At 43.7% G+C, this 25,872-nt stretch overlaps 1 protein-coding gene across 3 annotated transcripts in view; it reads left to right on the top strand.

Annotated features, from left to right (window-relative positions):
• ZNF106 (zinc finger protein 106) overlaps window positions 1-25,872 on the top strand; it is a 331,145-nt gene that overhangs the window by 103,632 nt on the left and 201,641 nt on the right. For all 3 annotated transcript variants that reach the window (XM_069208786.1, XM_069208785.1, XM_069208787.1), the window contains 6 exons: window positions 4,089-6,221; window positions 6,779-7,379; window positions 10,014-10,080; window positions 23,737-23,891; window positions 23,976-24,036; window positions 24,886-25,230. In XM_069208786.1, the coding sequence (XP_069064887.1) occupies window positions 4,089-6,221; window positions 6,779-7,379; window positions 10,014-10,080; window positions 23,737-23,891; window positions 23,976-24,036; window positions 24,886-25,230 (3,362 nt within the window). The remainder of the gene's footprint in view (window positions 1-4,088; window positions 6,222-6,778; window positions 7,380-10,013; window positions 10,081-23,736; window positions 23,892-23,975; window positions 24,037-24,885; window positions 25,231-25,872) is intronic.

Below are 25,872 nucleotides of genomic sequence, written 5' to 3'. Positions count from 1 at the left end.
AAGTTGGGGAAGGTCAGCTTCGCATCTGACTCCAGTCAATAGGTTTCTTACCCGTCCTAGGTCAGACACTGAACTATGACCTTATGGTACCATCTTCACAGTACTGGGGAAGGCATAACACCAGACAGACTCACGTGCGGTTGCGTTACAGGACAGACATCAAGCTACATCAAAAAAGTGCTGGCACAGCCAGTAGGTCTGGCGTTTGCAGCCTGGTGCGAGGGTTAATGTCTTTTATTATTTGCAAAAACAGTTGCAAAAGGAAAACGTGGCTGCCATATGCTTGTATTCCAAATGTAAAATATAAAAACATTAACTGACATGGAAGTTTTACTAGTTCTATTTTTATACAAAATCTTTTTAGTTGGGCGATGCATTATCATTATCACCTTTTTATGACTGATTATGATGATGATTTTGATGATTATGATTATTGTGAGGATTCTGATTATTATCGTTATCATTCGTGAAACAGTCAAGAAAATAATCAGCAAGTTACCTTCACTCAAATCGCAAGCATCTTATTGTCAGAATGTCACATAAACAGTACATACAGCGGGACAGGTGATAATTCCCCATTTAAAGGGGGCACCCGAAGTGCAGGCAACATAAATATCTGTTTTTTAAGATGCAGTTAATAAAATAACTAAAAAAAAAAGTACACATAGAACTAGGTTTGCCACTAAAGAGAAAGGCAGTGTTTTTAGGTGGATGTGGCAATGTCCGCAGGCTTTGATCAGTCACTCAGAAATGAAGAGAGGTAATGGGTAAAGTGGGGGGACCCTGTGCCCCCATGTTGGATTGCTGTGGTGGGCAGAGACACATAAGAATGACAGTGTGAATGTCAGTTTAGCAGACCAGAGAATTAAACCTGCCAACCAAAAGCCCCTTTATGTATGTATATTAAGTACGATATCTTTGGAAAACAATATTCTGGCAAAACAAACAGTATTCCAACCAGACCTAATAAACCCACCTTTCCTGGTTTGTACGATGGAGTATTTTGGTAATGTGGACTGCAAAGCCTCGTCTGGTGGATTAAAACAAAGGAAAATATTCAGTTAACTCAAAATGACCCGTTAGGGATAAAAGAAAGTCTTACTTAATTTTTTTTATTAGTTTTTTTTTTAACAATTTAAACGCTGCTTTGAATGTCTCATTGTGGAATATCTGCGCTATAATGATGTCTTTGGCGTGACAGTCCGCTGTTCCATTTATGCCTGTGATGTGCTGGACTTCGACAGTTGCTTTCTTGCTCTGTGATGCGCACTGCTTTACTGGGAAACTGTAATCACTTTATTCATGGTCTATTCGGTTTCTGTGTACGTAGTATATTGTTAGCAACAAGCAAGCATCCAAAGATCAACGCAGTTCAAGAACTTAAATACAAAAACCGTGTGTATAAGAAAAATCATGTGTCAAGCTGTGAGCAATGGAAATAGTTTGATTGACAAAGACTGACGTCCAAGCGTGACATCATTCACACCATGGGTTGCCTTATACAGTGATCTCTGAGATTCATTAGGAACATTGATTTAAATGTACAACGCTTCCACCTCATGTGGCTCCATAGCGTTATCCTAAAGTTCTGCAAAGTTACTGTGATGCTTTTTGGAGGATGGCAGTTTGGGGGGCATACTGTCACATGAAAGGTATAGCAAATGCCATACTGAAAACATGAAAGAAATCTTAATATCAAGCGTAATCCATGTGCCATGTAGTTCTTTTGGTCTGACGTTAGCCGAGACCTTTTGAGGTCACTAAAATGATATCTATAATGTACTTACTTGAAGGGGCTTTCAGCCACCTCTTTTCATTAATTGATCTGTTGTCATTCACATTTTGCTTCAGCCCACTACAGCATTTAGAATGGGTCAGCCTACTTCAACCACTGGTTAACTTCACTTTGTGTGAATCCCCTTAACCCTTTCACAAGGAGCCCATCTGCACACAAGGTAGCTCCCTTCAGAGCCAGTACTTTTGTTTTTACTTTATTATTACTGTAGTGTTTTCTTCGTTTGTAGAGTCCGCTGTAATAGCAGGAAGCTTGTGGCAGATATGAGTACAGAGCACATTCCACCTTCATCAGTTTCTGTCCCCTGCCAGTGCCATTTCAAATTCTTTTTGAAGTTGCCTATTTTTCCTGACTGCTGCTTTTTCACATCATAACAGCACCTCACATGCTGAATAAAACCTCATGAGTGTTCTGTCTTTGCCAATCTGTCTGTAATTCCTTCTCTCTTCTTTTTACTAGCTTCTTTCTTCATTTTTTCTTTCTTCCAATCTTTCTTTCATTCCCTTTTTTTTACTTTTTTCTTTCTTTCCTTCTTTCTTGACTTTCCTTTCTTTCTCTTCTTTCTTTCTCTTTCCTTCCTTCCTTGTTTCTATCTTTTTTCTTTAGTTCGTTCTTTCTCTTTTTTCTTTCTTTCTTTTCTTCTTGAAGGCAAGAGGCTGGCAGCTAATGCAAGACCGATTGGCTTATTTTAAGTTTGTGTTAGCCAAGACCTTTTGATTTAACTACGGCTATGTGTGAATAACATAATAACTTATAGAAATGTCCTGCCAGAGTTCATCCATTAGTCTGTGGTGGTCAGTCATACTTTCTTCCACCCTTTTCCAGCATGTATTGGGGGGAATGTGTCAGCCCACTTCAGCCTTTGGCTGACTTTACTTTGAGTTACTGCTTGCTGCTTTTTCACAAGAAGCACATCCACACACAAAGTAGTTTCCTTCAGTGCCAGGGAGTACTATGCTAGTATGTGCTTTTTGTCACAGCAAAGCAGTATTTTTGCCTTTAGCTCATTTTTTTAGATTGATGAGAGCCTGTCAGCTTCCCAAACAATAAGGTTTTGCAAGAAAACAAGACACAGCATGAGTTGCCAAAAGACTGGCGGCCTACGCCAGACCTGTTGGCTTTTCTGATGCTTATTTTCAGTTGTAGTGTCTAGTTTAGGTGATATTGTGAGGGAGTACTTTATCCCTCACGGAGTCGCCTAGTAGTGGAAAAGTTCTTTATCTGCCCGATAAAAAAAGTATCCACGGAAATCGATACCAGTCATGTTAGATTAGTAGGTGTTACCTCTAGTTTTTCACCCAAACACCTTGCATAACACACAGATTTTGTTTTTTGCACCCAAACTAACATGTTACACTATTTACTGGGCATTTTTTCCCGGTAAATTTGGCAGGTTTGATTGACCGAAGTTCACCCGGGAGAGACTGCAGGAGATGTAATTACTGCTGAACTTGTGATTCCAGTGCCTCACAAACATGTTTGAACGGGGATGGGGAAAAAAGGAGATATAAGATGTTTTTATTCATAATCTAGCATGCATAAAAGAGCTTGTACATGCACTTAATTAACGAAAGGAGAAAGTTCATGTGCACACAAATTAAGTAAAGTGCCTTTGTATACGTGTAGGTTGTAAGGAAGAAAATGTGTTGAGACTGAATTGCTGAACCTTCGGATTTAGCCACTTAAATTTCTCCTTTTCTCACTACTGAAGATATGGTAGCGCCCAGACCTTTCACAGGTTAATAAGCTCCCAGTAGGTTTTATTTGGGTGGATTGCCACCCGTTACCAAACATTAAAGGCAAGATGGCAAAGTGAGATGGTGCTAGGTTCCTCACTTCATGCACTACTCCCTTCATAATTTCTCCTTTTCCACTTTCTTCCTTCGTTGGCAGCAGATAAAGGGAAACACAATGCCATGTACAGGGCAAGAGTGTGGAGGAGCCTCATGAAGGTTCTAGTGTGATTGACACATTTTGCTTCGACTGTGATGTCTCTGCCACATCCTCATTACCCCTGGGAGAGATAAACACCTTTTAAACGACTTCTCCTAAGTTAATACAGCGAATTGTACGCTATAATGTGTTTTCTGAAATGTCCAATTTATGTATAATGTCACGGGCTGTTTCCTGCAAGCCTAAACAAATATCAAGGGACCTAGATCCAAAGTATTTCTTTTCTGGAATTTCTTAGGAAACATTGTATTGGGTTTGTGTAGTTATGTTTAGAACGAGAAAAATGTAAAGCATTTGACCATTTGTTTTATAATTTGCGTTTTTATGTTTTTTTTTCCAGACAAGATGAAAAAAGCAAAACATGCCTGGAACCAGAAACTGATGACAGGAGGCTCCAGAGAATAAGAGAAAATAGAGCACCTCATGGAAACAGAGACAGTTATGAACAAGATGTGTGGCTGCACCATGGAATGCCACACAGAGACTGGAAATGGGGAAGTGAGGGCTTTGGTAATCTAAGAAAAGGAAATTTCCAGCATCCCTCCCAGAGCCCCAATTCAAGCCACTATCCCAGGGGTGCTAAAGGGCGTGGTGGATGGCAGTTAATTCCTCCTGCAGGGCCAGCAAATCGACATCAAGTCCTTAACAATCCAGGAACTGTTTGGCATTCAAAAAGGGGAGGTGCCGTGCCTTGGAATCACAGTGGTACGATAATAAATCACAATTGGAACCCTGAAAGCGGTGCAAGTTTTCCTATGTGGCATCCTGGTAACCCTGTTGGAAACTGGAGTTCCGCTCCATGTGCTGCAAATGGATGGAATGATGGATTTCAGCCTGGGAGGAACAGAATGGATGACATGGGTGTGGGCTGGAATACAAACCGTGGTAGGCCAATAAATTATAATCAAATGAGGTACACATGGGAACGCCCAGAAAAGGATCACGCAACTGCTCTGAAACCCTATGGCAATCGGGCAGAAGAGCAGTGTAATAAGTCTATGTATCCAGAGGATTACACCAGTGATCATCTTCCTCTTGGCACCTCATTTCAGTTTACTGCACAAGAGAAATCAGAGTACAAAACTACCAAGTACACTGCTAAGGGAACAAACCCTTCTAAAGATAAACCACATCGCTGGAGCCCTTATCCTTCCCAGAAGGCTGCAGAGAACCAACCACCAACTGAAGATGTATCTGGAAGTTCAGAAAAGGAACCGCAAAAGCTTTTGAAAAATAATGAAACCAATAAATCAGACTCATTCCCAAAGCTCAGTGCAAACGAAGACCTTTGTCAACCTAAAAGTAATCATTTAGATGCTGATCCAAGCAATCCTTTTAAGGAGTCAGCAGACACTGCTAGTGAACGACGTTCTGAGCAAGATAACAGCAAAAGTAGCAGAATGCCGCCCCTTAAATGTCCTCTTTTACCCAGCCCTAACAAGCGCCCTACACAAAAGCGAGAGGCAGCAAGTGTTCAAAATAGTGTCAAGCCTAGCCTTCCTGCATCTCCCCGAGAAAGCCGAACCCGTTTGAGTGCACTCAATTTAGAGACCGTCCACACCAACTCTTACACCTCCAAGCTGCGCAGTGCTTCTTGTCGTAGCCCTGCAAACAAAGCCAGCATTGACACACCTCAGAAAGAGTCGATGGAAAGCCTCAGCGAAGTTCTACGAAAAGCCAAAGAAATTTTGCAGTCCAGCCAATCTATGCGAAGTCAACATCTCCTGAAAAGCTATAAAAAACAAGCTGAAGAAGTTAGTAACTCAGATAAGGTGTCAAAAAATTCTGAGATGGCAGCAGAGCTTCACGTGGAATTGCTGGATAATATAAGTGATGAGGAGCTATCAGATTATGAACGCTCTGGATCAAAATCTAAAAACACTTGCCTTTTTGGAGATACTTTGCTTCCCTGTAAAGACAAAAGCAATGAAGATAGAAACAATTTTGAAATATCTGGCAATTTCTCCAGCACTTCAGATGTTACTGCAGGTCCCAATAAATGTGTTCCACATACAGTTGAATCAAAAGAGCCACCCTTGTGTCTTCTGGAAAACCTTGAACGTACTTCTCTGGAAAGTGAATTCAGTGAAGATCAACTTCAAGCTGATGCTCAGGTGGAGTCGGACGGAGACAGAAGCAATGTGTGTGATCAGGACATGCAAAAAGGAGCCAGTCAGCAACCTCTCCTGCCTCCACTAAGCAAGCTTGGCCTTCCAGTATCCCTCCAGCGAGACTTGACCCGGCACATGTGTCCTAAAAGCAAAGCTACAGCACATCCTCCAGAGCCCAATCTCAACAATGCACGCCGAATCCGAAATGTGAGCGGCCATCGAAAGAGTGAGACGGAAAAGGAATCTGGATTGAAACCAACCCTGCGGCAGATTTTAAATGCTTCACGTCGAAATGTAAACTGGGAGCAGGTCATCCAGCATGTGACCAAAAAAAAACAGGAGCTCGGTAAAGGCTTACCACGGTTAGGATCCTTTTTTTGTTTGTTTTATTTAATACTGGGCAGCGAGGTGTATCTTTGGTTTTGTTGTCACGTGGAGTCCAGCATGCCAATCACTCATAGGTGTCTACATGCAGTAACAGTAGTAGTATAATTTAGAGTTATAGGGCACATTGGCATGATTCCTTTCCACAGAATCGAGGTAAAATTCATTTTTTTCATTTAAGATCTGCCTGAGATCAGAAAAGTGTTCAGCATTTTGTTTGACAATTATTTTACTTTTTTTTTTTTACTCTTCATGGGTCTACACGTAGCATTTAATGCTTAACTTCTGTCCTTTACTGTTTGTTCACCCTCTGGAGATCTAACCACACAAGAGGTTAATTACCTCCTTGCATCTGCGTATTTTGATGAATGGGACTCAGAGGGAGGACCGTTGGATGAAGTTTAGTGTTCAGTAGTGTGGGGAACATGCCATAGTTTGATTCAACTGCGTTCACGAGCCTCTTTATTTACATGACTGTTCAGTGCTATCATTGTAGGTGTCCACCGTGAATTAATGATTTTTTTCTTTCTTTAAGATTTGGCATAGAGATGGTTGCACCAGTTCAGAACGAGCAGGAGGAATTCGATATGGAAGAAGATTCCCAACTTTCCAATTTTGAAGGATTCCATTGGGAAGCAATCACCGTGCCACTACCTGGTACAGCTCGAAAGCGCAGCCTTTCTGAGAGCAGTGTTGTGGTGGACCGAACTAGCTCTGTTTATGCTTTATTTTCTGACCAAGCTGCAGACCGAGGAAAAAAGAGGCAAGATGTTCTAACCAGCCAACTGGATTCTGTGCCCCTGGGACCAAATGGTAGCGAAGACATGCAGACTGAGGCTAAACCAAAGGCCACTGTCTGCCCTGCATCATCCCCCTCACCAGAAGTACCTGCAGCACAGCACAGTACTTTGTCTCCTGTTGCAGTGGCCTCTGTAAAGAGAGAGCAATCCCCCGAACAAAGGCTTGACAACCAAAAGACAACAGAGATTCTAGAAGAAGGGCACAGTCTGGTTCCACCCCAAGCTCTCACCTTACCCACCTCCAGCTCAGTAGATGCAGCTACTGACAGCAGTTGTGCGTCTAGTACCGAACAGAATGACAGCCAGAGTGTTGGGAAGAAAAGGAGGGCAACTTTGGTGAGTAAAGGTTGCAGTAAGCCCTATGGCAACTCAGTCAGAACCCTCCGTAACCCCTGCTCACACAGCCGCGTAATCTCTAAACAGATTTCAAAACATTAGGCATCTTTAAACTTGCCATTGCTATGAGTCTGGTGTTTCATACTCTACACGCGCACTTGAAACCTAACCATCCCCATTCTTTATTTGTGTATTTATTTAACATGTTGATGCAGAATTGCCCTAGCCACTGTGTCATTGGGGCACTTCAAAACTAACAAGAAATGGATGAGATACTAGAACAGCGAGAAGGAGGCACCATTTGTGTCGGAAAAACAAGATAGGTAACGCAGTTTAAGAAACGAGGGTGACTGGAGAGAGCACCCTAGTCTTGCAGATAAGATTTGGAAAAGAAGGTCGTTCGATTTCTGAAGGAAAGCCGGCATTTGTTCGATCATTTGTCTTCAGGGAGATTATTTCAGAGGCTAGGCGCCAGGCACTTCCATAATGTGTTTTCTTTTAAGGTTTTGTTACTTTGTTATCGTCCAGAGGTACTTATGTTGGTCCTCCGCCATCAGGTGATGCTGCTCACCCTTTACTTTGCCTGCTCCTCTCTCTTATATAATTCTCTCGTGCACAGAGGTTTCATCCCACTGACAAAGCAGTCTCCTGCTTCTGATTTGCTCTAAGGTTGTCTGTTGTATTCAAACTAATGGGGTGCAGATCTTTCATTACTCTGTGATCTGAGTGCAGCAGCATTGCATTTTTTATGAAACTGGCAAATATGAAAAATTTGAACTGACTTGTTTCCGGTTATATTGTTAAGGGCATTTGTGGGTTTAGAAATGGGAGTTGCACATTACTTCTTTTCAACTTTTGAATAGATGTGTGTTTATTAACCGGGTATTTTATTTTTCATGGCTACCACCTCCCCGTGTTGTGTATGGTTTTGAATAATTTATGTTGTTTTTATTCTGATCAGTATTATTGTGTTGTTGCCTCTTGATCCATTTATTTAAAGAAAAATAGTTAGAATATTGTTTTTTAAAATACAGAAAGTACCTATCGGAGCACCATCACTGTAGCAATTTATTGAGTTTATTTAAGAATCCCCTCTTTTCCACACATTAATTACCACACAAAAAACTGATGGTGTTTTGAAAGGTTATCTGCTTCGCAGACAGAAATCAGATGGTGGCCTTGGTGCCCTCATTAACAAATTTTGACATAGAATTTTAAATACATTTGATCTGCTTTTGTTCTTAAATATATGTTGGAGTTCCCTTTTAAATAGAAAGTTTGGAACATAGAATATGTGCTTAGACTTTCTTTGGATGAATATATTTTGCAGCTGAACTTCTTACCTGCATTCCCTTCTTCTATCCATTGAGCCTGTTGTCTTCCTTTTTTTTTTTTTTTACTATCTCCTTCCTTTTCCTTCCCCCCCCCCTCTTCATCCATTCTTAATTAGATGGAGCTTGCCCTTTGTTCACTTTACACAAAGTGAGAACTATATATTAGACTTGCTGGAGGCAAGAGTGGCCTAGGTCATATACTTATTCATTGATTTGTCCATGTCTATCTCCACCTTGGAGTTATATAGCTTGTGAATCTGTGTTATATGTAGGTTAAAAATCAATCTCTTGATTGCTCGCTTTCGCTCCCTCACATTCCTACAAATACAGTCATTTGAGGTAGAGCTATTTAGAGAATCAGTGGTGGTGTAGGTTCACTTCATATAAAGATGCTACTTGCATCCTCGCCTAAAACAGGGACTCATGATTGCTGGTATGCATGTGTACATGTACGTAATACATAATGAGCAATTGTGCAACATGGTTCTGTATTGCAATCAAGGGGTTCAGCTATGTCCCAGACCACAACGCCAAAGGCTAAGCAGTTTGTCAAAGTCATGTGAGAGGAATATATAGCTCTGAACCCGCTTTAAGTCTAAAGGATATCTATTAAGCGAAAATAAGCGATATTGCTGCTCATCACAATGGCTTCCTTCAACAAAGCAGTGTAGGATCTAATGCAAGCTCCTACCCTAATTTCCCAAGCATTTATTAGTTTTCTTGACATAGAGAGTTGAAGCAGCACATACATGATCGAAACCGAAACTTTATTTGCTTTTCCCAACAAGTGCCTCTGTTTCTCATAATAAAAACAAAGAAGGACCTTGAGGAAAGATAGAAGAGCCAGAGATCTCAGATGCTGACCTAGCTTGATTGGAAAATCCTTGTATTGCAGTGCCAGGCATTAAAGTGTGTCAATGCACATCAGAGCCAAGCAAAGTAAAAAACATGAGTTTTTAACATGGGCAGGCAAAATGGCTTCTGGTTACTCAACGTGGTAGATTGCAAATGAGTAATTAGTAATTAATCATTATAAATTGTTAAAATGCCATCACAGTCATCTGAAACCAAAAGTGGCAATTTTGGACCATATTACCAGTGTCCCATTATCTATCTTTCATGTTAGACTGGCTATGTTTTTTTGTTTGTTTTTGCAATGCACAGTTTGGGTTATGTTTACTTCTCAATGATGGCTTTGGTCACACACACGCATACACACACACACACACACATACTTTGTTCACCTCTTTGAAATGCATAACTGTTTGACATATCTTCTTCTTCACCTGTGTTTTATCAGGATTGTTCTCCTGAAATCCCAAATTTGGAACGGAAAAACAAGCGCAGAAAAATAAAAGGCAAAAAAGGTAATAATAAATGATGCAGTAATTTAGTGTCTCTTTGTAAAATTCCATGCACTTTTTCAGCAGTCTGCTGGTCCTTCTCCAGACATTTTGGCGTAAAACTCCTGACAAAATGAACACCATCAAAATTCATACTTAATGTTTCACTAGGCGTACGTAAATTTGTAAATAAAAAACAAACACAGTAGATCATCATTATGATCCATACAACACTAGCCAGAGCAATGACAACAGCAACCTTATTGTAAAGAAAAGGTTATTCTACTTCTGCATCCCCCAGAGCTTTTATGACAGAAGCAGTTTCTCTGGCATTCAGATTGGGTTAGGTTCATTGCTTAGTTCTGTAATGGCTGAAGATGGGGTGAGGGCAGTAGAGGAAGACGTGGAGGAGGCTTTCATTAGGAAAAAATGCATCTTCCTGTGGCTGAAATTCCTAATGTTGTTAACAACCATTATATGAAGATGCTTCCACTGCCTCTAGTTCTCAATAAGAGACCAGTATGTGAGGAAATTGAATAAATTAATGCACTTGGTGTCTTTTGTGTTAGTCTGCTCCAATGAAGTTTGATCCACGAGTTACCACTGAATCCTCTGCACATAATAAAGGTTGCTCTACAACATTCTTTAATAATTGGTCACTAGGCAACCGGTAAATGCTATTGCTTAATGCATTTCAGGGGTTCTCTGCAATTCACAGCCTTTTCAACGATTAGTTATGTAAATTTGCCTGGGTATCAAAGTGACCCCATCTCGATAATTCAGTGTAGTTCTTACAGCTGCTAAGCTCATGTGCCCATCTTAGCTTGACGCTCTCTTCCATGAACAGTCCCTTTTCATCATTACACAAATTTCAGAATGGAATGCGACTGTCTTCTAAATACCATTCACCCAACACTATGCAATGTTCACAAATCAATGTAAGATGTCCCCTCCAAAGAGTATCTTGTAGTTTCATGCTGGCTGTACATTTTCTCTTAGCATCTGGTAGTGGACAATTGTAGCTGTGTGTTGGCAGTGCTAAAATGTTTGTACGAACCACCACCATTGTGTGTCGTGGATGTTTCTGTTGTGCCATTGGAAACATTATGTTACACGTCAAGAATCTACAGTCACTTTCCACTACATAATTGTGCATGCAAGAAATATTGGGTGCTATCCTGTACCTGCAGTTTGTATTACCCGCAAGCCAGACTTGTTGAAGCGGACTGTATTCCTTGGCTACAAAAAAATACAGTTTCTGGTCCTATATGAACAGAGCCATTAGTTTTGGAACCTCCACCCATCCTTATGCATTCTTCAGCAAGCAGGTTAGAGGCATTCCTAACTCGATAATGAATCTCCTTAAAGCTCTGCCTTTGTGAATCATATATTTCTACATTGCACCTCTACATATATCTTAATGTCTTCAAGTGAGAATATTCTTAAAATACTGGGGTGCTCAGAAACTAAGGGCCTCATTATGAGGCCGGCGGTCAGACCGCTGCACTCTGGGCGGTCCGACTGCCATCATCATCATCATCATCATCAATTAACTTTATTTCGGTGAGTAAAAACAAACCATCAAAGTACAATACACAACAAAGAAAGAGAGGACTTCTAAAAGCAGGGAGGTGCTAAAAAAATAAGGTAAAAATACAGTTAAAAGGGACAAGACAAGTTTTAAAAACAAGCAAGGAATAAGCAGTCAGATAAACATCACTTAATGTAATGAAAGGCAATACCCAAAAATGAGAATAATTCCATGAATCAGCACTAGTTAAAAATATAATACACCAATATCTGTATACTGTGGAGCAATCACACATCCAATTTGATAAATATAAATAGATAAATCTAAAAATTAATTCCCCACTCTTGCTCCTTAAAATTGCTGATCTCAGATGTCATAATAATACAAGAATTTTCCCCTTTTTCCCCCCATTAAAAAAACTGTCTGGGTGGGTGATTTTCGCTTTAAAAATTCTCACGACATAAAGTAAGGGAAGAGTACCATAGGTCTATAAATAATCCATAAGGAACCAAATCAAGTTCCGTGTCCTGTACAAGAAAAAAACAAGCTACAATGATACATCCAAGTCAAATAAATATACATAGATAAAACTAAACAATAACTACACCATTTTGTCCCTTAAACTTGCTAATCTCAACCTCCAGATAGACTCGAGAAAACTTGCCACTGGTAGAGCTATCTGGACGGACGGGTCGCATTTTAAAATTCTCTCAGCATGGAGACAGGATCTAACTCCTAATTGTTTGAAGAGCGGGATGAGCCAAAGTGCTCTTTGTTTGTGATATGCTTGACAGTGGAAGAAAACGTGTGAAACAGTTTCTTCACTTTTACAACCCATCGGGCAACCTTTAGATCTATTAGTTGAACTGGACCATTTGTACGTAAGGCAGAACAGAGGGAGAGACCTAATCCTAAACCTAATAAAGAGGGCACGAGCAAATGGAGATAACTTTGCATCCAAAAAGTGCTCAAATTCGTAATGGCATTTAACAAGTAAAAAAATTGTCGGACATAGACAATGGAATAGAACCAGCAAATTGTCCAACCTGAACATTATGCCAATAAGCATCCTTTAACAGCTGTGCAGCATTTTTGGGAATAGAAATAGGATCATGCCAATAGGAACCTAACCCCAGACGGGAAAAAGATTGTTCAACAAAAACACACCATTTAGATTTAATACTAGAATCACAGCCCACCACATTTAGGAGGCCACACCGAAACAGGGTTAGGGCATCAGTTGTCCACACCCAAATCCAAAACAGCAGGGGCCTTAGGGCAGCAATCTGTGAGATTGAAAAGAGATTTAGGTCCAGGTGAATGGGCAAGGATGGAGTACTCGATGGAACCTTTAGCATCATTTTTAAAAACTGGTTTTCCGCCCTAGCCAGATTCGCCAGATTACAATGGCCCCAAAGTTCGGCTCCATATAAGGCGGCCCCCCTAGCTTGAGCTTTGTATATTTCCAGTGCAGGAGATATTGCAAATTTCGGGGAACTAGAGGCAAATCTGACAATTCCACCCGCCCTCTGCTTCAGGCATAATAAAGATTTATGGCGCTGGGCATGCCAAAGATGTGAATCTTCCACTTTGATACCTAGATAATCAAAGGTACCCACCCTTTCCAAAGGGACATCATCTAAATATACAGGCCTCTTCATTTTGTTTCTAATATCTCCAAAAACCATGTATTTTGTTTTTGCTGAATTAATTGATAACCCATGGTCAGTGCAAAACTCCAGGAATCTGGAGAGCAGCCTAGAAAGGCCCATAGCAGTACGTGATAGCAATAGGGTATCATCTGTAAACAGAAGACCGAGGATCTTCTGCCCGCCCAGGCTAGGGGCATCACTTTGACAGTCTAAAAGATATGTCAAACAGGCATTAATAAACAAGAGAAATAAGGTGGGCGCCAAGACACAGCCTTGCCTCACGCCCCGTGCAGTTGGGAAAGCAGGGGTCAGATCGCCAATGGTACCCCAACGGACTTTAGCACAATTATCAGAATAAAGATCCTTGATAATATTAATCATGGAACCCGGAACACCGGTGGTACTAAGGACCTCCCAAAGCTTGGCACGCGGGACCAGGTCAAACGTAGACTTCAAGTCACCAAAGGCCACAAATAAGTGGCCTTTGTCTGCATCTACGGTCTTCCACTTGATGGTGGTAAATCGGAAGATCTGATCGATAGTGCTGATCTTGTCCCTAAATCCTGCCTGGAGATGGCTTAAGACCTGATTTTTCATCATCCATTGTTTTAATCTAGTTAGCAACTGGTACGAAAAGATTTTCTGCAAGTTGTCTAATAGACTGATAGGCCTATAATTCCCAGGGGAGTTCTTGTCACCTTTTTTATGAACGGGACAATAATCGCCACCTTCCACGAGAGCGGATAGGATCGAGATGCCATGGCAGTGTTTGATACCCTGTTTATATAACGGGTCCACACAGATAGGTCTGATTTGTACAGATCCGAGGGAATACCATCTTGGCCAGGGGCCCTACCAGATCTTTGAGCGCAAATTGCCATCTCTGTTTCTTTTAGGGTGAAGGGCGGCATTTCAGGCTGGCACAGTGCATAATCTATGGGAGTATCAATTCAATTCAAAGAAGCTTTATTGCGGCTACAAGAGCCAAAAAAGCGCGAGCAGTAATAAATACAAATAAATGCACATGATAAAATAAAATTGCAGGTAAATATGGTGATAAAAGGGAATGAAATATAAATAAAAATTAAAATGGAATAAAAATGAGATAGAATAAAATGGAATGAAATTAGAAAAAATGAAATGAAGTGAAATGCACTCTGCAGGATGTTGGGACAGTCTTATTTGGAGTCTTTGTCCAGGAGAGTTTTCCCTCTAATAAGCCAACTAGCTCCGAGGAATTTGGCGATAGCGATCACTAGCGTTGGTCTGGTGTCTGATCTAAGGATTCGCAGAGCTAGCGCAGAGCAGCGTGCTCCCAGTAGTCTGCATGCCGGGGCCAGCCATTTCCTACGGGGGGCAGTATACGCGGGGCATGCAAAAAGGAGGTGAGGGAGATTCTCCACGGGGGCTTTGCAAGCAGGGCATGCGGTGGATTCGTTGTGTGACCAGCTGCTGGTGAAAAGTCTTAATGGGAGTGTTCCAATGCGGAGCTGGAAGTACAGTTTCCTTTCCCTTGGGGCCGTGATTAGGTCCCAAAAAGTTTCGTACTTGCATGACTCTTTTAGGTTGGCAAAGTCACAAGATAATGTAGTGTGGAGTGCAGCCCGAGTGTCTTCGTTGTTGGCCCTTTGCCAGTAAAGTTTCTTTAGTTCGCTTTTCGAGGGAAAGACTGACGTGGCTGGTGAGTTCCAGAGATCATCGAGCCCGATAGAGTGGAGTAAATCCTTGATGGATCGTAGCCAGGGGATTCTGTGCAGGTGGTCGGCTTTTAGGATGACCTGTAGAGCTTCGGTGAAGATGACAAGTTCCGGAGTGGTCCAGAGACGCCGCCAGTACAGCAGAGGTCGCAGGCGGGCTTTGTGACCAATGCGTTTGATGCCGAGGTCCTTGAAAAGAGGGAACAGTGGGGTGCTTAGCGGAAGGGACACAAGGTTTCTTAAGAAGTTGTTTTCAGCGGTGGTTAGGTCTTGGGTTTTGGTATAACCCCAAAGTTCAGCCCCGTAGAGCGCTGAGGAAACTGCCTGGGCTTCGTATAATTGTAATGCTGGGCGAATTGGTTTTGTGTGTGAGAGGTGGAAGTTTTTTAGTAGAGCCCCAGTTGTTTGTCTTAATTTAAGGGCTTGTTTTCCTATGTGTGGCTTCCAGGACATGTTGTCAGTGAGTGTTATGCCCAGGTAGCTGAAAATGCCCACCTTCTCGAGTGAGGAGCCCTCTAGAGTAAATTTCCCTTTGAAAGATCTGTGGGGATTAAGGGTCATTAGTTTGGTTTTCGTTGCGTTGATTTCGAGTCCCTGGGATGAACAGAAATGCTCGAAGCACGCAAGGAGTTTCCTTAGACCACTAGGGGTCTTAGATATCAAGAGAGTGTCATCGGCAAAGAGTAAGACTGGGATTTTTTGTGTGCCAAGTGAAGGTGCGTCAGCCTGCAGTCTGAGGAGGGAGGGGACAATTTCGTTGATGTACAGGGAAAAGAGGGTCGGGGCAAGTACGCAACCTTGCCGCACACCCCTAGAGACGTGGATTCTATCGGTAAGTTGGCCCTTGTTGCCCCACCTGACTTGTGCGTAGTTGTCCTCGTGGAGTCGTATCAAAATGGCAAGGATGTGTTCCGGGATTCCCATCCGAGAGAGAGTGACCCACAGTTTGTTGCGAGGTACTAGGTCAAAAGCAGATTTGAGATCCACGAAAGCTACATAAAGGCTGCCTTTACCGATGAACACTGTTTTCCAATATAATAATAGGAATCTGAGGGCTTGATCAGTGGTGGAAATCTTCTTTCGGAAACCGGCTTGGAGGGGGCTAAGGATATCGTGGTCAATTATCCATTCTTCTATCTTCCCTAGGAGGCAGTGGCAGAAGACTTTTTGGACACAGTCAATTAGACTAATGGGTCTATAGTTACAGGGAAGAGATCTGTCGCCCTTTTTAAAGATTGGAATAACAATGGCCGCTTTCCAAGAGTCGGGAATTGGCGCCCCAGATGCTATTGCGTTAGCTAGAATGGTGAGATATCTTGACCAGGATGCTAGGTCTGTTGAGAATAGGTCTGCTGGGACGCAGTCTGAACCAGGGGCCCTGCCGCGTTTTAGAGTGCTTAGAGAGTAAGTTATATCACTTTGGGAGAACAACAGGGGTGCTGCGGTGGTTGGTGCTAACGAGTGAAATAGGAGGGGGCCCGTACAAACAGAGGTGGGGCTATCATGATCAGGGGAGTACAGACTACTAAAGTGGGCTATCCAGTCTCTTGGGGCAATATTGGTTGTGATGTCCAAACCACTGGTTTCGGGGCCTCGCGCTGCCAGGGACCAGAACAGACTATAATTTCTCTCGCGCACAGCGTCGCTGAGTGATGTCCACCATTTGCTATCTTGATCACGCTTGGCTATGCATATTGCAGATTTATAGGACTTCCTAGCTACGCGGATGGCGATGGGGTCCTTGGATTTAATGGCTTGAACTAGGCGCTTGTTTAGGGACCGGCACGTTTTGTTGAACCAGCGGTGCCTGGCTTTGGGTCGTTTGTCGTCGTGGGCTGGGGGTGCTGAGAAGTGGGTTGCGATATCCCTAAAGCAGGAGGTGTGGATTGAGCTAATTTCCTGGTGGGGTGTTGCAGAACCTGCCTCTAGGTCCCTTAGTGTGGATTTTAGGGTGTTGTTGGCAGCATTGATGAGTGCGGGCCGGGCCACAATATTGACCCATTTTAGGTGTCTTTTGTTGTTGGCCAGGTTAATACCCTCGGGTGCTACTGCTGCGGGGTTAGACGTGGCTGGGAGGTTACCTAGGGCTAATGTGTGGACAGAAAGAGGGTTGTGATCACTTTCGGTCCTTTCGATGATTGTCATATCGATGACTAGAGGCCATAATCTTATATCGAATAGGCAATAATCGATTCTGCTGGTGTGGTTCGTTTTGTTGTATGTGTGACTACCGTTGGTGTCTGAATTAGTTCTGCCATTTAGCGCCCTGAGTCCAAACTCCATGGTCAATGATTTTACCTGAATCGCAACCGACGTCCACCTTTTGATGGGTGCAATGGACAGGGCGGGGATAGACCAGACTTGATCTTCCTCGCGGGTGGACCTGAGATCGTCCCAGTCAAGGGGTTCGAATGTGACGTTGAAGTCCCCAGCCACAATGGTTTTATGATGGCGGGGATAATTTTGTAAGAGGGCTACGAGGGCGCAGAGGGTTTTGGAGACTTGACCCCCCCTGACCCCTCGAGCGTAGATATTAAAGATGTTCACCACAGAGTCAGGCCCAAAGGATAGACGAAGGCCTAACAGGTCGGGAGAGGCGGTAGGTAGCTGTGATATATGGCAGCTAAGTGATGTTTTGATCCAGATCGTCAGACCCCCTGAGGGCCTGCCTCTCGTGCTGGCCACAGCGGGGATGTGGAAATTTGAGTAGCCTGTTCGGAAGAGTGGGTCGAGTGACCATGTTTCCTGTAGGAGACATATGTCATGTTCGTCAATAAATGAGGAGAAGGATGGAAGGGGAAGAATAGGTTTCAGACCTGCCACGTTCCATGAGACAAGTCGTACCCCAGATTGTGACTGAGTTGACCTACCTAAATGCCCGGGGTTTTTGAGGTTGGCTGTCAGGGGTTGGTTTGGCAGATGTGGCTGGGGGAGCAGGGATGGGTTGATGCCAATGTTTGTCCGTGAGGTTTGTGGTGGTTGGTGATGTTCCTCTGTTGGAACAGGCCTGGTCCTGATCAAGGAGATGCTTGCGGGCCTAGACAGCAGCTCTAGGTTTGGTGGGCAATGTGCCTGCAAGATGGGTGGAGCATCGTTGTCATGATTGCTCGGTGAGCCGGAAATGGTCGCGGTATCATGGGTAGGGGGGTGAATACATGGACAGACAGTGGTGGGGTAAAAGGAGGATCTGGGGGTGATGGATGTTGGAAGGTTGCAAGGTTTGCCTGCATAGATTTTAGGTGGGGCTGTGAGTCAATCATGTTTACCAAGAGGGGATAGGTTTTCTGCCGGGTGGTAACTCGGGCGTTCCTCGTGGAGCGTGGGTGACCTGGGCTGTTTAAACTGGATGCGTGAGTGTGCAGGTGGGCTTGTTCTTGCGTCTAGGGCCACCAGATTGTTCGCCATGGTCCTGTTCTTGAGTGTCAGTTTTAGGATATCAAAGTGAGTTCCCGGATCTGGCCGTTGTACTACGGTAATTAGGTCCTCACGTATTATGGATCGGCAGCCTCTAACATGGCGAATCCAGTGGATTGCCTTGTTTTTGATGGAGTCTACCCCTTCCTTGCGCACCAATGTGGTTAACTTGGGAACGTTAACCATTAGAACTATATTACCTAAATGGGACTGGTCAGTGGCAGGTTGCGTAGAGTATTTTGAGGCAGTATTGCTCATGGGTTTGAGGGTATTATGATAGATGTCTAGTGAATTTCCTATGCCTAAATTGTGGAAGAGGGGAGACTGGTGGGAGTTCATGGTCTTTTCTTTGGTAGGGTGAGGGCCAGCGTGGCTAGAAGCAGAGGAGTTGGGCGAGTTTGTTGTGATGCCTGATAGGATTGGATTTTGGGCAAGGTTACTGGTGGTCGTGTTATTTGCGTGGGTTAGCTGTTTTACTATTGCAAGTAATGAGTTAACCATATGCTTGAGTTCTGTGACTTCCTTCCTTAGAGCTTGTATGTATTCGATATGCTGTGGGGTTACATGAGGAGAGTGCGTGTTGGTTGCTGCTGGCCCATCTGCCAGGGTGTCTGGGTTGATGTCGTCGCGTGATTCAGGGAGGTTGGTTAGGGGATTGAAGCGGTTACTGAGCTGGATGGAATCGTTGATGGCAAGTGGTAGGTCTTCTGCTAGGGAGGGGGCCGCATGGGTGATAACGTTCCTACTTTCACCCGCCCCTGTAGTGTCAGTAACTTGTTGCCCACGTTTCATGAAAATCTCAGCGATTTTCATGGAACCTTCCTTCCTGCTAGTTGAAGTGGGCCCCTCCCCAGTTGCAATAGAAATGTTTCCCTGGGGGCTAGTTAGTATTCCGTTGCATTCGCCCAGGAGAGAGTCGATTCTATCCATAACGCAATTGCTAGCAGCATGCTTATGCCTTTTTCGCTTGGCTTTTAGTACTGCCCCGGCCCCTGCCTCTATTGCTTTCCTTTTGCCCATCTGGTGTTAGTGTAGGTGCAGGGTTAAATGATAAGGTGTCAGATTAAATGGAGCAGCTGACTGGGGAGAAAGAGTAGGAACTAGCAAAAGGGACTGAGTACAATATGGCCTTCTTGGGAGATAGATGTTAGGGGGGTGGCCCAGCCCAGCCTCTGTCAGCCGCTGACGGGCGCAGGACGGGCCCGCCCTTGGCCCGGGCTTCGCCCGGGCGCCGCCCGCGCGCGTCCCGCGCGGCGGGAGCGCGAACGAGTTTTAAAGGGCTCCTGCCCCGCCTCCAGAGATCACACAGCGCTTCCCGCGACGGCGGGAGCGCGAACGAGTTTTAAAGGGCTCCTGCCCCGCCTCCAGAGATCACACAGCGCTTCCCGCGACGGCGGGAGCGCGAACGAGTTTTAAAGGGCTCCTGCCCCGCCTCCAGAGATCACACAGCGCTTCCCGCGACGGCGGGAGCGCGAACGAGTTTTGAAGGGCTCCTGCCCCGCCTCCAGAGATCACACAGCGCTTCCCGCGACGGCGGGAGCGCGAACGAGTTTTAAAGGGCTCCTGCCCCGCCTCCAGAGATCACACAGCGCTTCCCGCGACGGCGGGAGCGCGAACGAGTTTTAAAGGGCTCCTGCCCCGCCTCCAGAGATCACACAGCGCTTCCCGCGACGGCGGGAGCGCGAACGAGTTTTAAAGGGCTCCTGCCCCGCCTCCAGAGATCACACAGCGCTACCCGCGACGGCGGGAGCGCGAACGAGTTTTAAAGGGCTCCTGCCCCGCCTCCAGAGATCACACAGCGCTTCCCGCGACGGCCAGGGGCCCTACCAGATCTTTGAGCGCAAATTGCCATCTCTGTTTCTTTTAGGGTGAAGGGCGGCATTTCAGGCTGGCACAGTGCATAATCTATGGGAGTATCATAATGCTCCATCCGAGAGCCATACAGTTCACGAAAATAAGAGAGCCAGGTTCCTGGGTCGATATGACATTCAGTAGTGGATGACAGGCCTGGGTCGCTACGTGCAACCCAAGTCCAAAAGAGCTTGGCGTCGCGAGAGCTAGCAGCCTCCGCCAGGCACTCCCATAAATGCTCCTCATATTTGAGTTTTGATAGAGTGAGAGTAGACACATAGTTCTTTCTCGCATGTGTAATGTCGTCCCGGTTCTTTGCCTTTAAGGCTTCAGATAGAAGATGCTTGGCCATCCGGCACTCTTTGTCAAACCATTTGCACCTAGGAGCAGAAGATTTTGTTTGGGATTTGGAAGGTTTAGTGAAAAGCTCCTTAAGTTCCGCAAAAAACCCCACATGGGCGGACAAAATTTCTGAAGGAGATAATGCAATGGAGTCCTCAAAAAGTTGGTGACGGGTCATCATAATGACAAGTTAATGGTTCAGTAAGTCAGATTTCAAAAATGAGGGCCACTTTACCGCAAGCTTATTAGTGGAAAGTTTTGACAGAACACTTCGGCCAACCAAACCAGCGGGTAGATCAAACAGAGCTACGTTATATGCAATTTGCAGGGGGGCGTGGTCACTAGTGCGGGGAAGACCCACCTCTACCTTAGTTATAAGATGCCAAACTCGTAAATCCAAGATGACATAATCCAAGCAACTACTATAATTACCTCTGAAAAAAGTGGGCCTAGCAGGGTTATCATTAAGAAATCGGCCATTTCCAAAACAGAGGCCGTAGGTAAGTGCAAGGTCTATTATCTGAGACACCCTAGGGGAAGGAGTGAGTGGTGTAGGATGAAATTGGAGGGGGGGAATGTTCCACACTACGTCCTCATCCTGAGTGGACTCAGCAAAGGCTGAGCCAAGCTCAATTTGGGCGTTAAGATCACCAGCAATAATGACTCGATATTTAGAATGGAATTCTGAGAGAACATTATGCAAGCGATAAATGGTATCAGACTGTTTGTTAAGGGAGCCTGGACGGTTATAGATATTAATATCAGCACAGGGGTACTAGACCTAGGCTGTATTACTATGGCTAAAATATCACAAGAATCAACAGCAATTTCCTTGACCCTAACCATCTCAGACATCTTGACCCAGACACATAGACCCCCCAACCGCCCTTCCCCTGGGGGACTGAGTTGCCTTTTTTATGAAAGAACGATAACCTTGTCTATACATACCACCCATTGCCCAAGTTTCCTGGAACATGCAGATAGAGTAAGATTCCACAAAAGCCCCCCACTCCGGATCAGGCAGTTTGCTCTTAATACCCGCCACATTCCAGGACAGCAAATACCCTTCAGAAGTTGGAGTGTTACAAGTGAGCGTACCAAGATCAGTATCCGTAATTAGTTTAGAATTAACTATAGGAGTACAGAGAGAAGCACTTGGGTTGGGGCCACCTGGGCTGATTAAAGGTCTTTGAGACAGTACAAGTGGACCACAGGGTATGCAATAATTAGGGAAGAGTAGTCAGTCCACATCAGATGTATCCCCTGTAGTAGCGGGATCTTGAGTACCACTATGTTTAGGATTGTGAACCAAAGCAGCCCCATCAACAGGGAAAGGCAACAAGCCAGACTTAGGAGCAGGAACTGGAACACTGCAGGGGCTTCCCTTAGGCCTAAAAGGATGTGCGGGCAGGATCTTGTGGCCAGTAGCAGGCAGGCGTTCGCGGAAATGTATATCAAAATCAGTTCTTAACGTATTGCGGGCTTCCATCTGCAAAATTCCCCTCACTAATAAGGGGTTAGTGAGGTTAATTTTGATGGTATCACGGCCACCGGGACAACCACGTACTCGAGAAGCAAAAACAATGTCAGAATGAATAATAGAAGCACAGCCCCTGGTATGACGAATCCAATATGCCACCTTGTTGACAAGGGAGGAGGTATCTTCTCTGCTATGGGATGTAAGAGGAGGAACATTTCACAAATAAATACAATTTGAATTAGCCACATGAGTAGAAGGGGCCACAACTTGACCAAAGTCAAAAGAGGAGGGTGCTGAGCGTACTGCTGAAGTGGCCGGTTGGCCTGGCTTATTAGTGGGGCCCTTGTTGTGGTCCTCACTTGTTGAAGAAATAGCAGGCTGTGCAACCGGGCCCAAAGGACAAGAAGATTGTACCGGCACAGGAATCAAAGTACGGTGAGGAGGTGAATCAATTTTTTTAAAGAGATTGAGAACCTCAAACAATATGCCCTTTAGCTCCCCGACTTCACGTTTTAAGCTAGAGATTATACTGCCACATTATGACCCTGTTGGTCGGACTGCCAGGGGACCGCCGTCCTCGCCAGGAACATGGTTCACGATAGGCTAACGGCAGTCGGACTCATGGTCAGCTACAGTGGTGCTGTATTCTTGGACGTGCAAGAGCCCCACTGCCAAGCACCTTCTGAGGGTACTGTTGTGCTATGGTATCCTTTAAGGGAGCCGAGACCAATACCATAGCAGTGTTCTTGCAAGGCTGACCAGTGGGAACGTCGTAAAACAATGTTCCAGCTAGTCAGCCTGGTAGGAACATCGTAATACGACTTTGGGTAAGGCTGCTGGGTTGACGGCATTCTGATCCCCGCAAGCTTGTCGGCTGGTTTGTCCAACCGCCAAACTCGTAATGAGGGCCTAAAACATTTGAAGTGCATGCCACCATTTAGTGGAGCCTACTGCTTTTTACCATATAGGAGACGTAGAACCGTTTAGGTTTCCATTAAATTGTGAAGATATGGCTCAAAATAGTTTCTTTATGTAAATATTAAAGTCTCTGCACTAAGAGCCAAATTGTGTTCTGTTGGAGTACTTTATAAACTTAGCAGAACACAACAAAATGCTACATTGATTTGCTAAGAAAAGGCCTTCGTAGAGTTATTGATGAAAAGCATGGTGCTTTTTTACAAAATTAGATACTGTTATCTTATATGGACAACATTTAAGTAAATTTTATATTTGACAAGCCGTCAACTTTTTCTATAGGCACAACTTTTTATTTGATATAAACTGACTCCTTGTCTTAGCTCATAAAAATTCATTTTGATGGCTGAGTGCAGTTCATTACTTTCTTTAGTGCCAAAACAACTTGACACTCAGAAGAGCATATTCATCATCGATGTAATGCAAGAGAGTTGAGTACTTTGGAATTATAAAATCTGAGATCCTCTGCCTGATCCCTGGAATACTCAGCCAAATAGTCCACCTGAAAAATAGTCTTAAATAAATGTTTGATTAGTATTTGGTGTCGAACTTGCTTAATATTACTTTCTATGTACATTTGAATTTGGGTGAAAATATTTAGAGACGATTAATGCAGGTTGTCAAATGTGGTTCTCATCTCTTGCTTTCTAATCAGCTTTTCTAAAAGTGTATAACGTGAGCATGATTTATCATTTAGCTAATAGAACCGGGTGTATAACCTATCATTTACTTTTGCAGAGCGTTCCCAGGTAGACCAGTTATTATCCATTTCCTTACGGGAGGAAGAGCTTAGCAGATCATTGCAGAGTTTGGATACCAAAATGCTGCAGGCGCGTGCAACCCTTCAAGCAGCGTATGTTGAGGTGCAGCATCTAATGGTCTTGAAGCAGCAGGTACATGCAATTGTCATAACTGCTGGAGCAAGGCATTGTACGAAAATAAGACTGAGTTGAAACGCTCTTTCTTCTTTTTTCTAGATAACCATGGAGATGAGTGCAATGAGGACCCAGAGAATCCAAATCCTGCAAGGACTGCAAGGTACAATCTGCATATCTTACTTCTGCCGTCCTAGGCAGAACCTTTTTTGTCTCGAGATCTTTTGCTGAGATTTCGCTAAGACATTTTCCAGTTAGTGTTATATGTTTGGTATATCTTGAAGAGCCATTCCTCATATCCTAATGATACTAATTTGTAGTTATTTGACTCAGGTTCTGAACTGTGCAGTGTAAAGTCTGTACCTAGTGAAAACACTTTTCAATTGAAGTTTCTTACAGTCAATGTGTTTAAAATCTCAGGTCACCATTTCATTATCCCTCTTATTAGTCATCCTCAAATTCATAAAGTATGTAATTATACACTCAACGAATTTCAGAATCTTACATTCTTTTATCTGAGATATTGCTTAATTATGTCATCTGAAAAACAACCAAGAATAACTTTCAGTTAATACAATATCAAATACCTTCTTATTTAGGGCATTTGTACTGTTCCACATTCTTATATAAATTTATACTGTTTGCTTGCCAAGACTCCTTTCTTGAAAATATAAGAACTGCTTTAAACTAAGGTCAGTACTCCCAAATCAGCAATTGTAACACATCTTCCCATGTTAAATTGAAACTGATTGCTAATTTCAGACGTCTTGCCTCAAATTAGATATTTGTATCCCCATCTCTTTTTTCATATTGGCCCACTCCTTTGGAATGTCCTGCATTATTCATGTACTAAAGGCTGGGACGGGCTGTTTCATCAATCTGATGATCTGAGACACAACCAGACAAAATGGGTGTTATCATTGTATCAGCACTAACAAGGGTTTTTCTTGGTACGCATCTTAAATATTTGGGCACTGATTCATTCTATTCGTTTTTTTTATCCCCCCAACAGAAACTTTGGATAATCCAGAACATGCTGACTCACCTGTGGGACGTCAAGCAGTCGAAAAAAACAGCAACTTGCAAGCTGCTGCTACGGCTGGGTCAAGCCCTAGCAACATTTTCTCTCTTCTCCTGGAGCAACCCGCGTACATTTCACCTCACACGTCCCCATCTAGTGCTGGACTAGGAACTCCACTCCAGGTGCGCACACCCCCAGCTTTTCAGGCTCCTGGTCGAGTCACTGCTGCAGCTCCTGATTCATCTGCACTAATTAAACGAGAGACCCCATCAGCACAGGGAGGAAGGATGGATAAGTCAATTTTTACAGTCCAAGCTGGATCCGTACAGCTCCCAGGTACATAAATTAACTTTGAGGCTTTCCAGGTAAACAACGAGAGTTCATATTTTTTCCTTAAATAGTTACACAATTTATCTGCTTGAATTTTGCACACATTGTACAGTGTTGTCTTTCATGATTTTTCCCATCGTTCAGAATGGGTATTTGTGAGTATGAGCACCTGTGGCTATTGATCACCACCACAGTACAGCAAATATTCTTTTTTTTAAATCTTTCTAGTCGTTCTCTTTTTAAGTAGAAACATTATTTGCCTGAAAAGTCATGTAAGTAGCACAAGTGCATTGAATCTTTATAGGTAATTTGAAAAATCATTTTTGGTCCTAGCAGTACCTAATGGATTCTGCTAAGTGCTGTGGTGGTTTGTCATTTGCACAGTTGTCCTGTCTACCTGTTGTTGTCCACAGGGTGGCTCCACTGCTCTTTTGGTATTTGAAAGCCCTGATCTCCAGTCATATCTGCATTTGTGTGAGCAGTGTTCTGCTATTCCATGCAGGACTCTGTACTTTCCTTTCACCCTCGATTGAGCAACTGTTGATTGAATATTGTAAATTGAATGTACCGCCTTAGGTATTTCAAGTTGGGCAGTGAATAAACATTTAGAACTTGAAACCAAAAACCATAATGTAATTTTGGCTTCAT

This window comes from Pleurodeles waltl, chromosome 9 (genome assembly GCF_031143425.1).
Source record: "Pleurodeles waltl isolate 20211129_DDA chromosome 9, aPleWal1.hap1.20221129, whole genome shotgun sequence".
In the NCBI taxonomy this organism is placed as follows: domain Eukaryota; kingdom Metazoa; phylum Chordata; class Amphibia; order Caudata; family Salamandridae; genus Pleurodeles; species Pleurodeles waltl.
The sequence above is the reverse complement of the archived record's forward strand: the minus strand, read 5'-3'. Positions and strand labels throughout refer to the sequence as shown.